This window comes from Stegostoma tigrinum, chromosome 11 (assembly GCF_030684315.1).
Source record: "Stegostoma tigrinum isolate sSteTig4 chromosome 11, sSteTig4.hap1, whole genome shotgun sequence".
Classification (NCBI taxonomy): domain Eukaryota; kingdom Metazoa; phylum Chordata; class Chondrichthyes; order Orectolobiformes; family Stegostomatidae; genus Stegostoma; species Stegostoma tigrinum.
This window is the reverse complement of record NC_081364.1, coordinates 6,888,180-6,907,285: the sequence shown is the minus strand read 5'-3', so window position 1 is coordinate 6,907,285 and position 19,106 is coordinate 6,888,180. Positions and strand designations below refer to the sequence as shown.

At 46.4% G+C, this 19,106-nt stretch overlaps 1 protein-coding gene across 3 annotated transcripts in view; it reads right to left on the bottom strand.

The window, feature by feature from the left end:
• Positions 1-19,106, bottom strand: part of LOC125460469 (plexin-A1-like) — a 512,196-nt gene that overhangs the window by 98,288 nt on the left and 394,802 nt on the right. For all 3 annotated transcript variants that reach the window (XM_059649731.1, XM_059649733.1, XM_059649732.1), the window contains exons 14-19: positions 17,609-17,729; positions 14,538-14,677; positions 11,496-11,666; positions 3,833-3,926; positions 2,221-2,460; positions 604-747 (exon numbers count right to left, since the gene is read on the bottom strand). In XM_059649731.1, the coding sequence (XP_059505714.1) occupies positions 604-747; positions 2,221-2,460; positions 3,833-3,926; positions 11,496-11,666; positions 14,538-14,677; positions 17,609-17,729 (910 nt within the window). The remainder of the gene's footprint in view (positions 1-603; positions 748-2,220; positions 2,461-3,832; positions 3,927-11,495; positions 11,667-14,537; positions 14,678-17,608; positions 17,730-19,106) is intronic.

Below are 19,106 nucleotides of genomic sequence, written 5' to 3'. Positions count from 1 at the left end.
AAACTGCCATCCTTACTTGGTCTGGCCGACATGTGACTCCAGACCCACCGCAATGTGGCTGACTCTGAACTGCTCTCTGGGCATTTAGGGATGGACAATAAATACTGCCTGGTCAGCGACACCCTCATCCCGCGAATGCATCAAAGAAAAATTTAGCATGGCCAATCACCCTAACCTGCACCCCTTTGGAGGAAACCCATACAGACACAGGGAGAATATGTAAACTCCAAGCAGACAGTTAGAACACAGAACAGTACCCTTCGGCTCATGATATTGTGCCAACCTGTTATCCTACTGAGATCAAAATACCCTGCATCTCACTATCCTCCATGTGCCTATCCAAGAGTCGCTTAAAAGTCTCTAAAGTATCTGACTCTGCCTGAGGGTGGAATTGAACCTGGGTCCCTGGCGCTGTGAGGCAGCAGTATTAACCACTGAGACACTGTGTTGCCCATGGCTGGCCACTCTCTGAAAAAGGGTTAGCAATACACTGAGTTTAAACTTTATTCTCTGAAGAAGAACAACGTGCAGGGGAGAAGGCAGCTGCCATGGGGGTACTCAGAGATTTGGAGATAGGGCGCGAGCACAGGCACACACACTCACCATAACCTTGTGCTCGCCAGTCAGGTTGGGCGGTTCACACAGGAGCTGGGTCTCCGAGACAGTCAACGCACAAGGGTTGTCCCCGATTAACACTGTATAGTTTAACTTGACATTGCCGGGGGCGTTGGGAATCAAGTTCCTCCCCTATAAAAAGAGACAAAGACCAAATAGGTTTGCAGCCAACACAGGAGTGCCTAGGCATCGAAATATGTCACAGCGCCATTTCATTTTTCCGAAGGCCAGCCGCGGAAACAGAGAGAAGAGGAAAAATAAACTTTGCTGTCGAGAAGTAGGCCATTTGGCCCATTGCATCGATACTGGTGTCACGCCCTGTGAAAGAGGCTCAGACGTGAGGGTGAGTGTTGGTGTTAGAGAGGGTAAGAGCTATCAGTGAGAGGCGCTCAGTCAGTGGAGGGGTGGGGGGGGGCTGCAAATTGAGAGGGTCGGGGCAGATCGAGGCCGGGAGAGTAAAAGGGGCCAAGGAGAGATGGGAGGAGGTGGGGAGGCATGGGAGAAAGGGCAAAAGGAAGGAAGATTGTGAGGGGGAAGGGGAGGGAGATAGAGGGCAAGGGGGAGGATGAATAATACCTTTTTACTCAGTGAGTTGTGAGGGTCTGTAATGTGCTGCCTGGAAATGCTGTGGAGCAGATCAAACTGAGACATTCTATGGAATGATTATTGGGGTAGAAATGGTGTGCAAGGGGAGATGGCAGGAGATTGGCACTGGGCAACATTACTCATTTGAAGACCCAGTGCAAGTATTGGGGGGCTGAATGGCCTTCTGCTGCCCCATAATAATTGTGATTCTGTGAGGTTTAGGGAAAGGGGGAGGGTGGAGAGATGGCGGGGGGGGTGAAGACAAGGGGATGGGGAGGGTGAGGAGAAAGAGGAGGCGAGTGGGTGAGGGTGAGAGAGGGGCAACGGTGGAGGTATATAGAGCAGGCAGGGCTGTGGTAAAACCCATCACTGCAAATCCTCCCTGCTCTGCCCCACTCAAACTTGTTCATATAGAATACACACTTCAGTGATGTCAGTGCCCAGGGACTCACAGCCTTCGAGAGAGACGAGTTAAGAATCCTTGAGGCGTGCAGCCAAGCAGTCAACGCTCAAATCCTTACTCATGCACTTACACACTTACCTACAGGCAGACACACAAGTATCACCTGCAAAAACACACACACACACAGACACACACACACGAAGGAACACATGCACACACACAGACACACACACAAACACATGCATTCTCACACACACCCAGGCGTACATGCACAAACACACACATGCACACTCTCTCACACACACACACACACACAGAAGCACACACACAAACACACACATGCACACATTCATGTACAAACACTAGTGACATGCAGCTGTGCTCAAAAACACAATCACACTCACATTGTTTGACAATCAGAACAAATGCAGCCCATAACATTAAACAGAAGGAAACCAGAGTAAACTAGAAACGGAGAGAAAAGGGGATTTGTACTTGACCTGAGCGTGAGCTCAGCCTTGCTATCACATGGCCCTCCCCATTCAGAGACGCAGGGAGGGGCCATCAGCCACAAGGAGGGAGAGGGACAGCCAGACCTGATTGTACTGAGTTCTCACCTTCAGTATAACCGGGGAGCTGGGCTTGAGCTCGACAATCCCAGATGGACTCAGCAGCTCAAAGACTGGGTCCGGGTAGTAAGTGAATCCTGTCCCGTTGATGATGAGCACTGACTGGACGTTGTCCATGACAAAACCAATCTCATCTGGCTGAGCTGGGCTTTCCAGGGAAGTTCGTCCACTGTTTGCGATGGATGGAGCCTTGCAGATCATGGCAGTGTCATTTAACACCTTGCATTCCTGTAGGAGGTACACAGTTTCTCTTAGACTTTATCAAGAATGTGCGCTCAGCTTCAAGACAGTAAAACATCACCAGGGAACATTGTTAAGTTCTGTTTAACACCGAACCATTAAAAAGTTGAAATGAGGGAAAACAACAGCGATGCACCATTCAACCCGAGTATGTTCCATCCCTCAATATGATTCTAGTCAATCCAATCACCCACCCAAGTTCTGTAAATATTCATACACTTGCACACCAAATATCTGTCAAGGCTCCAAAATGTTTTATTTTCAATTAACCACAAATCAGGCCATTTCCTTTTGGAAGCGGATAAAGGAAAAGAGTGAGAGAGCGTGGACTGATGGTAATGTCAATAGACTTGACATCTGGCGACACAAACTGAGTTGGGGGGTAATTGTGCAAAACCCAGTGGCTGGAATTTAAATTCAACATCGAAACATAGAAAATAGGTGCAAGAGTAGGCCATTCGGCCCTTCGAGCCTGCACCACCATTTAATATGGTCATGGCTGATCATGCAATCTCTGTAACTCAATCCCACTTTCTCTCCATACCCTTTGATCCTCTTATCCCCAAGGACCATGTCCAGCTCTTTCCTGAATATAACTAATGAACTGGCCCCAACAACTTCCTATGGGAGAGAACTACACAGGTTCACAACTCTCTGAGTGAAGAAATTCTTCCTCATCTCAGTCCTGAATCGCTTATCCCTTATTCTTAGGCTGTGACCCCTAGTTCTGGACTTCCCCAACATCGGGAACATTCTTCCCCCATCTGGCCTGTCCAGTCCTATTGGGATTTTATATGTTTCTATGAGATTCTCCACCCCGACCTAATTCTTCTAAATTCCAGCGAGTACGTGGCCTAATCTAGTTTGTAAGCTTGTTTCTCTCCTGACAGATGTGCCCTGACCTGTCGCTAATTACCACCCATCTCACCCGGCTCTTGTATGGTGGCGAGGTTGGTCCCAGTCACAATAACTGGTGTTCCCCCACTTCGTTTCCACACAGGTACCGAGACACAGAGAGAGAGAGAGAGAGAGAGAAAACGATACGGAACAAATCAGCACATGGTTCAGAAACATATTCAGCATACCCTATTTCCAAGGATCTGTATCCCTCTATTCCCGGCCCATTCATGTATCTGTCTAGATATATCCTAAATGACACTATCGTGCCAGTCTCTACCACCTGTGCTGGCAACGCGTTCCAGGCACCCAGAGATGGGTGGTAATTAGCTAAAGTAAAATCAACATTGGCCAATGGGAAATAAAGTTCCCCACATTCTTCCACACAGACACTCACACCTCCATCAGCATCTCAAGACTCAGGAATTGCATGTGGCTAGAGATTGAACTTTGGGATACTTACATTTGTAGACTGCACACTGCTATATTTGGCTCGGATCTTTGGCTCTTGTATGGTGGCGAGGTTGGTCCCAGTCACAATAACTGGTGTTCCCCCACTTCGTTTCCACACAGGTACCGAGACACAGAGAGAGAGAGAGAGAAAACGATACGGAACAAATCAGCACACGGTTCAGAAACATATTCAGCATACCCTATTTCCAAGGATCTGTATCCCTCTATTCCCGGCCCATTCATGTATCTGTCTAGATATATCCTAAATGACACTATCGTGCCAGTCTCTACCACCTGTGCTGGCAACGCGTTCCAGGCACCCACGACCTTTTGCGTAAAGAACTTTCCACGCATATTTCCCTTAAACTTTTCCCCTCTCACCTTGTGACCCCTAGTAACTGAATCCCCCACCCTGCCAAAAAGATTCTTGCTATCCACCCTATACCTCTTATGATTTGGTAGACCTCAATCAGGTCCCCCCCTCAACGTTCGTCTTTCTGATGAAAATAATCCTAATCTACTCAACCTTTCTTCATAGCTAGCGCCCTCCATACCAGGCAACATCCTGGTGAACCTCCTCTGCACCCTTTCCAAAGCATCCACATCCTTTTGGTAATGTGGCAACCAGAACCGTGTGCAGTATTCCAAATCCAATACCCATTCTTGGAGGTCTCCATCTCCCCTCATCCCTCCATGATAATGTCCCATTTTTGTTCTGAAAGTATGCCATTTCACGCAGTTCTGCTCATCCTCCAGTATCTCACACCAGAGGCCATTCCTCTCAATCCCACCGGTGCTCTGCCAAGGGTCAGTTGGGTAAGCAGGTCCGAGGTCAAGTTCCATTCCAGACACTTATCCAGATCCAGCTCCACACTGCAGGAAGTGTCACACTGCCAGAAATGCTGGAATTCAGATGGTAAACAAAATGGAGACTCTGAGGCATGATGGGCAGAGATGCAGAGGGGTTCTGCCCTGTTTGGGGCATGGCACACAGTTTGATTAATTGTGGAAACATGGGTGATTTAAGGAGCAATGGATAATCAGTGAAGAAGACCATGGGATTTGGAGGTGAGGAGAACAAAAAGCCATTTGGCTATATCAGATAACATTTTCGGATATATTTTAAGAAGGGCTGGTTTTTGATAGGCTCTTGTGGCACAGTGGTAATGTCCCTACATCTGAGCTGGGGATCTAGGTTCAGGTCTCACCTGTTCCACAGAGGTGAATAAAAAGACCAGGTTGATTAGGAGATGCCAAGGGTTGGTTTTCTCCAGTCAAATATGTTGGCAAAGAAGGAGAGAGGCCAGACAGGAGTTTGTGTTGAATAATAAAATGCAAATAGGCTGACTCCGGCTTCCAACTTCAGTAGATTGGTCACTGGCACTGTAACACTAATTTGGAACTATACAGCCATTCCTTCAGTGTCACCAAATCAAAATCCTGGAATTCCCTCCCTGACAACATTGTGGATGTCCCTGCAACAAATGGACTACAGGAGTTCACACCACCTTCTCGAGAGTAACTAGGGATGGACAAGAAACATTAGCCCAGCCAGCAATGCCTGAGAATGGATACATTTAAGTGAGAGTGACAGAAGAGATAAGCTCACACCTTAATTGGAAACATAATGCTCCAGAGCATTCTCCTTCAGAAAGCTCTTCATGTCAGACTTCTAATTCACAAAACAAAGGAAGAAGGGTCAATTGAGGTAGTGCGGTAGGCCAGTAGTCCAAATCCAGAGGGCACTGGTTTAAGGTGAGAGGGGAAAGACTTAAAAGGACCTAAGGGGTGACATTTTCATGCAGTGGGTGGTGTGTGGATGGAACAAGGTGCCAGAGGAATTGGTGAAGGCTGGTACAATAACAACATTTAAAAGGCATCTGGACGGTACATAAGTAGAAGGGGTTTAGAGAGATAGGGACCAAATGCTGGCAAATGGGACTAGATTAATTTAGGATATCTGGTCAGCTTCGACGACTTGGACCAAAGGGTCTGTTTCTGTGCTATACATCTCTATGAGCCTGTGACTCCATTTGGAGCGGTTACTCCATCCCCATTGCGAATAAATTTCAGTTCGTCCCAAAGTCATCTCACAAAATATCTCAAGCACAGAAACAATGCATTCAGTACAAAAAGTCTATAATGATATAGTTCTAATGAGTTCTCATCCCACCCCACCTAATTCTATTAACAGATCCTTTTATTTACAAGAATGATTCCAGGGATTAGAAACCTCAGTTATGAGGATAGATTGAAGGAGTTAGGACTGTTTTCCTTGGAGGAGAATAGGCTGTGAGGAGACTTGAGGCAAGTTTTGACACTCCAGTGCTGGACAGAGAGGATACGGAAAAACTATCCATGTTTGTAAAAGGATCAAAGACCAGTGGGCACAGATTTCAGGTCATTTGCAAAAGGAGCAAAAGTGAGGTTGAAATTATTTTTTCACAAGCGGCACTAGGTGTGGATGCTCATTTGTAGAGTAGGTGCAAGAATGATGGGCTGAATGCCATCTTTTGTGCAGTAGCACTTCAGTGATTCTACCATATTTGCTTATCAAGTTTCTCCATGTACACATCCATGTTATTACCTTCAATCTTTCAGTGGGGCAGAGAGTTGCATATTCTAAACATTCTTCAGGAAGTTCTCCTGAAATCCCCATTAACTGATGAGTATGTTCACATTGGATACAAGTATGAGTGATACCTGCCTTTGAAAATGAATGTTATACAGCCCCATTGGGTATGAAAAAGCAGAAGGCAAGGATTAGTTTGGTTGGCTCTTTCAGAAAGTAACATGTGCATGGTCACCCAATGGTCTCCTTTCCCATGCAACAAGATCTAGTAATTTGCAAAGAGAAGTGACTGTAGAACCACTGCCCATTGATATTCAAGGGCATTGCCATCACTGAATCTCCCATGATCAACATCCTGGGGGGAGGGGCTATCATTGACCAGAAACTGAACTTGACTAGCCATATCAATACAAGGCCAAGCCAGAGGCTAGGAATCCTGCAGCGAGTAACTCAGCTCCTGACTCCCCAAAGCCTGTCCACCTCTACAAGGCACAAGTCAGGAGTGTGATGGAATACTCCCCACTTGCCCTGAATGACTGCAGCCCCAACAACACTCAAGAAACTGAACACCATCCAGGGAGAAGCAGCCACTTGATTCTACCCCAGTCACCACCTTCAATAATTATTCCCTCCATCACTGACACAAAGTGGAACCATTTACACGATGCACTAAAGGAACTCATCAAGGCTTCTCAGACTGCACTTTCTGAGCCAGTGGTCTTGTCTTTGGCAGCAGATACATGAGAACGCCTCCACCTGCAGGATCCCCTCTAAGCTGTTTGCAACCCTGACTTGGAAATATACCACTGTTCCTTCAGTGTTGCTGGGTCAGAATTCTGGAACTCTATCTCAGCAGCACTGTGGGTGCACTGACATCGCAGAGACAACAGCGGTTCAAGAAGATAGCTCACCACCAACTTCTCCAAGGTAATTAGCTGTAAATATAGCCAATGCCATTGATAGTCACATCTCAAGAATGAAAAAAGAACTTTGAAAGTGCAGACTTTTCAGAAAATGGGGCACTTAATCTTTAAAAAGGTGCAATCTATCCTGCTCAGCTGGATATAAGCAAAACAAATTAATAATGCACGATACGAGTCTGAAAAAGGCAGTTAACAAAAACTGACATTCACTCTGTTCTTTTGTGCAGGGATTCTCAGAGTGCATCATTAACTCATGAATAATTCCCTAATTCCACTGACAGTTTCCTTTTCTCAAATTAACACAACATGACAGCGCCGAAATTCAGGACTCTGCTTGGGGTGGTCTGGCAGCTTAACATTGCGTGAGAATGCCATCCCTGATAATTGCCCACTTGGTTCTGAAGCAACTAAAGGCCCACTGTCAGTGGACAGCAAGCAGACTGTTATTTCCCCGTGCACACTGATCCTCAGTCATGGAGGAGACCTTTCAGCCCCATTGAGCATGTGTGCCCACCCAATTCAATCAACTGGAAGCCAAATGGAATGTCAGCCTTTATTTCAAAGGGAATGGGGATGACTTGTTACAATTATACAAGGCACTAGACTATCTGGAATAATTTGGTCCAATTGGAGGTAGTCCAGAGAAGGTTGGTCCTGGGTATGGAGGGGTTGTCTCACGAGGAGAGGGTGAGTGGGTTAAAGCCATAAAGGTCTACAGCATGGAAAAAGGCTCTTTGGCCCATCAAGTCTGTGCTGGTCAACAGCACCCACCTCACCATTCCAATCCTATTTTCCAGCACTTCACCCCATAACCTTGAATGCTTTGGCATTGTAAGTGCACATCTAAATAGTTTTTCAATGTTTTGAAGGTTTCTTCCTCTACCAACCTTACAGCCAGTCAGTTCGCGACTCCCACCACCCTCTCTCCTTACCTTAAATCTATACCCCTGGTCATTGACACAAAAGCAGAAGCAGGTCACTGTTTCTGAAGAAGGATCGCTGGACCCAAAATGTTAATTCTGCTTTCTCTCTCTATAGACATGGCCAGATCTGTTGAGTTTTTCCATCAATTTCTGGTTTTATTTCTCATTTCCAGCATCTGCAGTTCTTTTGGGTTCCCTCAGTCATTTGTCTTAGATTTGTAATCATTGAAGTTCAGAAGAATGTGAGGTGACCTTATTGAAACATAAAACTCTTCAGGGATCTGACGGGACAGACGCTGAGAGGATATTTCCCCTTGTGGGAGAGCATAGGACCAGACAGCATTTCACAGCTAAATAAACTAGTTCTAATTTTGGGATTACACCTACTTGTCCCAAAATCCTCCAATTCACTTAGAAAGTTATGATGAAGAAAATAATCATAGAACATAGAACAATAAAGCACAGAACAGGCCCTTCGGCCCTTGATGTTGCGCCAGCCTGTGAACTAATCTAAGCCCATCCCCCTACAATATCCCATCGTCATCCATATGCTTATCCAAGGACTGTTTAAATGCCCCTAATGTGGCTGAGTTCACTACACTGGCAGAGGTAGAATCCACAGAGGAATGCATGGTGATGCTCTGTTCTACCAGCGTCTGGTGTGTAATTAAATCACACAGGTGTGCGGAGATGTTCAGCTTTCTCTCTAAACTTCTGCCAAAATGGACATGAGTTAATAAGGTCAAAACTGAAATTGATACATTTTTGTTCAGTAGTGGGGCTAAGGGTTACAAAAGTAACGCAGGGAGACGAGGTCAAAATGCACTTCAGTCGTGATCCAACTCAACATTAACAGCAAACGCGTGAGAAATTGCCTCCCCACCGCTTCTACACTCCTTGATCACAGCTGCTGAAGTTCAGTAGTATCAGGAAAAGGCAATGGAAGATCTGCCACAACTTTTCTCACTGTCTATTCACCTTCCCCTCTCTGCACCTTGCTCCCCCGATTCTCGAGAGAGACAAGGATATCAATCAACCTTCACATTCCGGACTGCTCCTTACTGGAAGGTCCACAGGTTAAGGCAGCAGCTCCAAGATGAGATCAAAGTCTCCCTTTCCAGGCTTACCAGCTTGATTAGAGTGGAGAATCTGGGACGGAGAGCCTGCACCAGTTTGAGCTAATGCACAGCATCGGAAAACGGACGGCTTGTGCCAACCACTGCCTGTCAATGGCATTGCCGTAAATGAACTCATCTCTATCAGCTTTCTAGGGGCTTACCATTGACCAGAGGCTGATCTGGGTCAGCCAGATACATACTGCAGCTACAAGAGCAGCTAACAGGATAGGCCGTGTGTAGCTTTCCAACTGCCTGAATGAATGCAGCTCCAACAATGCTCAAAGGCACTCAACGCCATCCAGGATTTCTGTCACTGACAGAAATTTTCCAGGTCACTCTGAATGCAGGAATAATCCCAGATGCCAGGAGGATTGCAAATGTGACACCATCGTTTAACAAAGGGTAACCCTGGAAACTATGTCAGACTTGGGAATTCTGATGGAGGCTGTATACGGGATAAGGTAAATATACACTCAGAGAAAAATCAATTAATATTTGACAGTCAACATGGCTTTGCCAAGGACAGGTCGTGTCTGACAAATTTAATGGAGTTTTGACAAGGTGACACAGGCAGTGGATGAGGGTCGTGCTGTGGATGTTATACATTTGGACTTTCAGAAAGCATCTGATACAGTTCCAGGTGGCAGGTAGGTTAGCAAGTTAGAAATGTTTGGGATTGCTGGGTTCTTGGCAGCATGCATTGGAATTTGGCTAAAAGATTGGAGACAGAGGGTAGGTATAGATAGGCCTTTCTCAGATTGGAGATTAGCTGAAAGTGGTGTTCCCCAGGGATCAGTGTTGGAACCCTTGCTTTTTCTGATTTATATGAATGATTTGGAGATGGGTGTTGAGGGCAAAATCTCTGAATCTGCAGATGATACTGAGATAGGGAGAAGAGTGAATTGTGAGGATGATGTCGAGTGACTTCAGAGGGACATTGACAAGTTGGCCGAATGGGCAGACACCTGGCAGATGAATTTGAATGCAGAGAAATGTGAGGTAATGTAGGATGGTAGAAGAAATATGGACAGACAATACAGGCACAATGGTACAACAATGAGGGGGGCACAGGAGCAGAGGGACCTTGGGATTCATGTTCACGATTCTCTGGGTGAGAATGAGTGATGCGAGGAAAAGTTAAAGAGGGTTTAGTCAGGTTGTGTGAGTGGACAAGAACATGGCCAGGCAAGTTGGAACAGTTATGAAGAATGTTTATAGGATCCTTGGGTTGATAAATAGAGACACAGAGTATAAAAGCAACAAGGTGATACAACACCTCTGAAGATCATTGGCCCGGCCATATTTACAGTATTGTGTGGGTTTCCTCTGGGTGCTTCAGGTTCCTCCCACTGTCCAAAGATGTGCAGGTTAGATGGATTAGCTAATGGAAGTTGTACCACAGTGTAAAGGCATGTACAGGCTAGGTGGGTTAGCCATTGGGAAATTGCCCATTATGTCCAGGGATTTGCAGGCTAGGTGGATTGGCCATGGAAAATGCAGGGTTACAGGGGCTACATTGAAGGCTGGGGTTGGGTGGCATGCTGTTTGAAGGGTTTGTGCAGACTCCATGGGTTGAGTTGCAACTCCCACCTGCACTGTGGAGATTCTGGACAATTAACGTCTGGCTATAAACTCTGTTACTGGTGGAAACTCTCTCATCTGATTGGCCCTGTTTAATGCCACCCCCTCAGGTTTGTTGAATACAGGAAGGATGTTCCCCCGGAGTGGGGGAAGTCCAGAACCAGCAGTCATAGTCTAAGAATACAGTGTAAATCATGTAGGAGACATTTCGTCACCCAGAGAGCGGTGAGCCTTGGCAATTCCCTGCCACAGAAAGCAAAAGTGGCCAAAACATTGCATGATTTCAAGAAGGAGATGGATATAGCATTTGGGGTGATAGGGATCAAAGGTTATGGGGGAAAAGCAGGAACGGGGGACTGAGCTTGATGATCAGCCATGATCATATTGAATGGTGGAGCAGGCTTGTGGGGCCGAACGGCCTGCTCCTGCTCCTATTTTTTATGTTTCCGTGTTTCTGTGAATTTGGAATGCGAGGCACACATGTAGAGGGATGGAGAGAGTGAAGCGATCACCAGTAGGTCAGAAAATAAATTCCTGATCCTCAAGAACAACTCACCTGGAAATGGTCCATTCAGGCTCAATCTTGGAGATGGTGGGATCATCCGTGTAGTTATACTGCACGCTGGGGTTTAAGAGCTCGGCTCTGTTAATGTGCACTCTGATGGAAGCTGGGCCTGTTCCCTTTGTTGATGCAGCTGTGACGCAGACAATTTCCCCAGACGTTCTCCTATAGACAGGGAGATGCAAAGAACTCTGTCAATTAAGGCTCAACGTGACAGGAGGAGAATGAGTGTAATGGTAGGGCACAGCAACACACAGCCCACAAGGGAGGCTGGTGGGATGGTGGGTGCTGTGTAATCTCTCTGGGTCAATATTCCAGGGCCCCCCTACTCATCTCCAGATAACATGAGGGGCGGCACGGTGGCTCAGTGGTTAGCACTTCAGCCTCACAGCACCAGGGACCCGGGTTTGATCCCACCCTCGGGCGACTGTCTGTGTGGAGTTTGCACATTCTCCCCGTGTCTGCGTGGGTTTCCTCCGGGTGCTCCGGTTTCCTCCCACAGTCCAAAGATGTGCAGGTTAGGTGGATTGGCTGTGCTAAATTGTCCGTCGTGTTCAGGGGTGTGTGGATTATAGGGGGATGGGCTACGTGGGATGCTTCAAGGATCTATGTGTGGACTTGTTGGGCCTGTTTCCACACTGTAAAACATCTAATAAAATCTAATAAATGAGTCAGAATCCCACCACAACAGACGGCAAAATTCAAGTTCACTTAAGTCTGGGAGTCAAAGCTGGCCTACTGGTGACCATATAACCTCGTGTTGCTTGTTGTAAAAACCCATCCGGTTCTCCAATGCCTTTTAGGAAATCTCCTGTCCTTGCCTGGTTTGACCTACATGTGACTCCAGACACGCAGCAAGGCGGTGGATTCGTAACTTCTCTCCGAGATGGTCTCACAAGCCATTCAGTTCAAGGGCAATTACAGACTGACGATAAATGCTGGACTTGCTGGTGTCTATCACACCTCAGGAACGTCAATTAGATTTAGGTACAGCAGTCCAGAAACTCAGTCAGATGCTCCACCAGGCAACTGGATGAACTTAGATTCCAATTTATGTTAAATCTAGAATAAAATGTTGGTCTCCTAGAAACAGGAGTAGGCTATTCAGCCCCTCGAGCCTGTTTTGCTACTCATTGAGACCATAGCTGTGCTTTAACTCCATCAACCTGCCCTTGGCCCACATCCCCTAATACCCTCGCTTCACAAAAATTTATCCATTACAGATTTAGAGTTGCAACTGATTCGACATCCACTGCCATTGTGGAAGAGAATTTAAAGCGTCTACCGCCTGTGGTGACTGTAATGAGCTCAGCTGGGTGGACCTCATAGAACAGGAGTTCCCTGACTGGGGCTGTTATTCCAATCCAATCACGGAGCCCTGGCTGACAGATTAAAAAGGGGTTTGTCAGAGATGCTGACGCTCTGGCAGCTGACTCTGAATTAGGCCTTACTAAGGTTAAGGACCGTTCATGCGTAAATAAACGGTGACTCACTGACGGAATTCCAGTCTCTGTGAAGCTTTGAACATATCAGTTCTTACTAACATCTCTCCTGAACAGTCTGGCTCTAATTCTCAGACTATGCCCCAAGTTCTTGCACCTCCAATTACTGGAAATTGTTTATCTTTATCTATTCTGTCTTTTCCTGTTAATATCTTGAAGACTTTGAGCAGGTCACGACTTAACCTTCTAAATTCTAGAGAAAAATCAGCCTAATTTACATAATCACCCCTAAATATTTATCCCATTGACCTCATTCATACAAACGAAAATATCAAGTTGTTATGAAACTCATCTGATTCAGGAGAAGCCTCTCGTGAGGGAAATTTGCCATCCTTACCTGGTCTGGTCCACATGTGACTCCAGACTCACAGCAATGTGGGTGGCCCTTAACTGCCCCCTGACGTGGCACAGCTTTACCACAACTAGCTCAAGGGCAATTAGGGATAGGCAATAAATGGGCATAGGGAGTTCATAGACTCCTTGGTAGATCCTCATGCTATGAAGGCAGGAAACTAGAATTTTTTTGTAAAAGAATCATAAGGGTAAAACCGTGTATGGTCCCTTTTAAGAGGTGATGTGCATTTCTAAGCTTGGAGATTTAAACGAAAATGTGTCTATGAGCAGCTGAAAGGAACAGGCAGTTTTGAAATGGAAACATGTATCAATTGCCTGTGTGATTGGAAACCTTAGACATGTTTTGATGCTTTGGCAACCTGCTAAAATCAGCCAATTAATTTACACCAAGCACTTAGCAGTTGAAAGTCAATGGAATTTAAACCTGATGGTTTTGACAACCTCAGATCAATGCCAATGCAAGAAAATTGATATGTCATCCAAGGCATATATGAAGAGGGTTTTCGAAAATCAACGTGACAGCAAACCGCCATCTGAGTGATATGCATCTGGCTGCACAAGGAATTGCTAAGCTCTCTAAGAAAACAACATCTATCCATAAAAGGTACCACGCCATTCCGAGCTCAGAGTCCTCACATAACACTTTACCGAGAAAACATTCCTGACAGCCATATCAGTGAAAGAAAGGTATTTATGATTTGAGAACAGAAGAAGAAAGGTGTGTAGACTTTGAAAGACTAAGTTTTAACTTTTATTTTCTTACTTCAGTTATATAGTTGGGACTTGTGTTCATTGGAATAGCATACCAGTAGAATTCTGTTCAGTTAAGGAATAGTTAGGAGTCAGGTGGAAATTGTTCGGTTTGTTTGCAATACTGTTAATTTGTTCACAGTTACGGTTGAATAAATAAATTGTTACTTGTTACTAATAAAGTGAATATCATGGATTTCCTTTCATTTAATATCCCCTTCTCTGTAACACTCAAGACAATGATATGATCAATTGATACTCATTTCCGAATAATAAATGTTAAAAATTACACAAGCTTCTTCAGAACATTCAACAGGGAGCTTGATAAACATGTGAAAAGGAAAAAGCTGTAAAATTAGAGAGAACCAAGGCCTTCGGAAGTGGCCAACGCCTCACCGAGAATAAGTTTATTTGCATATTTCACTTTTACCTTTTGAATTGGCAGATGGAATTGTCTCCAATATAAGCTTCCACTGAACTTCCTGCATCCAGATGTACCCCCACTATCGTCACCTGACTGCCTCCAGACACAGGTCCCTGGGATGGAATCACCCTGTTAAACCTTGGAGTCTTGAGAAGGGAAGGAAAGGAAAACATTGATCTTAGTATCGCAGCGGCGTGGTCTCTGGAGCATGACAAACAACTAGAGAGAGTCAGAGACAAGGTGATCGAGATCATGCAGAATCTGAGACAGAGAGAGAGAGAGATGTGGCAGAGAGGGCAGGCAGATGGAGAGAGGGAGAGAGAAGGGATAGAGAGACCATACTGGTGAGAGAGGGGAGAAAGAGTGTGCATATGAGAGAGAAAGAGGGAAGAGAGGGAGAGCGTGTTTGTTTTTGTGTGTGTGCGTGCGTGAGACTGTGTGTGCGTGCGTGTGTATGTGCGTGCGTGCATGCGAATGTGTGTGCGTGCCTGTAGGGTGCATGTCTGTAGGGTGCATGTGTATGGAGTGAATGTGTGCGTGCGGGAATGTGCACGCTTGAATGTGTGCGAGTGTATGTGTGAGCATGTGTGTGTATGTGAGTGTATGTGTACATGTGTGAGAGAGAGTGTGTGTGCGTGCTTGTGTGAATGTGTGCATGCATAAGTGCTTGTGTATGAGTGTCTGTGCATGTGAATGTGTGTGTGTGAGTATCAGCGTGCGTGGATGTGTGCATGTGTGTGTGTGTGTGAATATGTGCGTGCGTGAATGTGTGCAAGCGTGTGTGTGAGCATGTGTTTGTATGTGAGTGTGTGTGTATATGTGTGAGAGTGCGTGCATGTGTGTGCATGAATGTGTGCGTGCGTAAGTGTTTGTGTATGTGAGTGTCTGTGCGTGTGAATGTGTGTGTGTGAGTATGAGAGTGTGTGTGTGTGCGTGTGTGTGAATGTGTGCGTGTGTGTGAACGTGTGCGTGTGCGAGAGTGTGTGCGTGTGCGTGTGTGAGAGTGTGCGAGAGTGTGTGACAGAGTGAGAGAGATGGAAGTGAAAGCATTAGAGAGGGGAAGGGGGACGACAGATAGAGAGACAGACAGAGAGGGGAGAAAGGAATGAGACTGTGTGACAGAGAGGGGGAGGGGAGGCAAGAGAGAGAGGGGCAGAAAGACAGTGAGTGGGGAGAGGGAGGGAGACAAGACAGAGAGACATAGATGGGAGAGAGAGAGAGAGAGAGAGGCAAGACAGACAGAGAGATGGAGAACTGTCTGCACCCAGGGCTAGAAGGATAAAGCAGGATCTGTTCATCCTTCAAACCAATGAGACCCTCATGTGGCCAATTACTGAGCTCATCCCAGCAGCACCAATATTCTACCAACAGTTGGGGGGGGGGAGAAGAGGGGAGAGAGTCATGCTATGCACGATAGCTCAACAACTGTTAGTTGGGATGGGCGTCATGGGTAGAGTTGGTGGTGTCTTGCAAGGGGGACTGGGGTTGAGTCTCCTTTGGGGTCCTCTTGGCCATCAGAGCTCAGTGCCCTCTTGCACCAACATACCCCCCCTGAACACCCCAGAAGTTCATTGCTATTGAGCCCCAGCTCCGTTGACCTTTGTCCCAGACTCTTGAACCCAGTCCCTTTCCAACACTATTGACCTCCATCTTACCTGGTGTGGCGTGACTGCCTGCAGTCCTGAACATGGCCACCGTTGCCCACTGGCACTGCAGAGTTATCACTCTTCCAATCACTTTGCAGTTCCCTAAGGCTGACCTTCCCAAACTCCCAATGGCAGCAGAGAAATTCCACCCTAAGCCAATCAGCTCTGCTCCCTGTGCTACACTTCTGGGATCATGAGTGGACTGTCCGTAAGAACATAACATACCGGAGCAGAATTAGGCCATTCAGCCCATCAGGTCTGCTCCACCATTTGGTTATCACTGCTTTGTTTCTCAATCCCATTTTCCTGCCTTTTCTCCATAACTCCTGATCCCCTTACTAATCAAGAATCTATCTGTCTATCTCTGCCTTAAATACATTCAATGACTTGGCCTCCACAGCTTTCTCTGGCAATGAGTTTCACAGATTCAAGACCCTTTTGGGGCAGAAATTACCCCTCATCTCAGTTCGAAAGGGTCATCCCTTCATCCTGAAGCTGTGTCTTTGGTAATGGGAACATCTTCTCCATGTCCACTCTATCCAGGCCTTTCAGCATTCTGTAAATTTCAATCAGATCCCCCGATCCTTCTGAAAGCCTTCAAATACAGACTCAGTGTCCACAACTGTCCTATGACAAGCCTTGCATCCCCAGGGTCATTCGTGTAAACCTCGTCTAGACCGTCGGCAAGGCCAGCACATCCTTCTTAGATACAGGGCCGAAAACTGCTCACAATATTCCAAATGAAGTCTGACCAGAGCCGTTGTAAAGCACCAGCAGTACATCGCAGCTGTTGTGTTTCACTTCACCCAATCTTTCTACCATGAGAGACAGGGCACCACAGCACTCTGCACACCCTAATTCACACTGTCCCGTCACACAGGCACCGTGAATGGAGAGGAGAAACAAAACAGAGTGCAAGTGCACACGCACGCGCACACACACACACACACACACACACACACACACACACACACACACACAGAGACAGACACAGAGACAGACACAGAGACAGACACACACACACACTCACACACAGACAGACACACATTTGTACGCACACAGACATAACACACACACAATACATACACACACACATTCTTATATACACACAGACACAAAAACAGACATACACACACACACACACACACACACACACACACACACACACGCACGCACATACACAGACAGACACACAGGCATACACACACTCAAACACACACACCACACACACACACACACACACACACACACACACACACACACAAACACACGGACACACTCACACCTAGACAGACATACATATGCACACACACACATGCACACACACACGCGAGAGAGGCAGAGAGGGAGTGGGAGCAGGAATGAGAAGCGACAAGTTTCAGTAACTTTGATACAAAGACTCAGTCCCGGACCCACTCTGGGGGTTCTTACCACAAAAGTGAAAGGTTCCGATGAGATTGCTCGATACTCGTCATTACAGTCCACAACGCACACTTCCACAAACCCTTTCTTCGCTGTTTGAGGCACAGCCGGCTCCATATCACACACAATCCTGCAGAACACAATGAGTGAGCCGCTATTATTCACTTCCAGCACAGCACCACAACCAAATCTTGCCCAAAACTGATCGCGCCAGCAATCTGCACACCGTCTCCAACTCCTTCACTCTGCGGGAAGATAATTGTGGAACTGTCTCCCTCTCCAACTCCTTCACTCTGCGGGAAGATAATTGTGGAACTGTCTCTCGACTGTTAATCCAGAGACTCAGGTAATGTTCTGAGTCCATTGTTTTTCATTCATTCATGGGATGAGGACGCCGCTGGCCAGGCCAGCATTTATTTCCCCTCACTAATTGCCCAGGGGGAGAGTTAAGAGTCAACCACTTTGAATCATAGAATCCCTCCAGTGTGGAAGCAGGCCATTCAGCCCATCGAGCCCACATTCCCTTCCAAAGAAGACCATCCCACCCAGACCCACCTCCCCGCTCTGTCCCAGTAACCCCACATTTCCCACAGCTAACCCACGTAGCCTGTGAATCTGTTGACACTACAGGAAATTTAGCATGGCCAAGCCACATTTGCAGTGGGTCTGGAATCACATGTAGGCTGGGACCTTCCGTAAAGGACATTAGGGAACCTGATGGGATTTTCCCGGCAATTGGCAACAGTTTCATGGTCAGCATTAAACTCTTCATTCCAGATATTTTATTGAATTCAAATTCCATCAACTGCCATGGCAGGATTTGAACCTGGGTCCCCAGAACGTTGCCTGGGTCTCTGGATTAATGGTCTAGTGATAATACCACTAGGCCATCGCCTCCCCTAAATTGCATAATGGGAGATGGTGGAATTTGAACTCAATAAAAATCTGATTGTCGGAAAAATCTATCTGGTTCACTTTTTTACTGAAGAAGGATCTAGGCCCGAAACGTCAGCTTTCCTGCTCCTCTGAGGCTGCTTGACCTGCTGTGTTCATCCAGCTCCACACCTTGTTATCTCAGATTCTCCAGCATCTGTAGTTCCTACTATCTCTGGTTCATTAATATCCTTTAGGGAAGGAAACTGCCATCCTTACCTGGTCTGGACTACATGTGACACCAGACCCACAGCAATGCGGTTGACTCTTAACTGCCCTCTGGCAATTAGGGATGGACAATGAATGCTGCCTGGCCTGCAACGCCCACATGCCATAAATGATTATTTTGAAATGCCCGGTTTTAGACAGATTTCCCAATAACTGTTTCCAGCTCCCCAATGTTCCACACATTTCCCGTTTCCCTTCTTTAAATATTGAGCTTGGGAATTATGAGCTCCACAAGGTGAGCGAATGTAGTGTTGTGAAAGAGAAACATTCCCATTTCAGCCAGTCAGCTTTTGGCTTTAATACTTTCAACTCAGTTACACACAGGGTTAGAGGGCCAATAGGATTG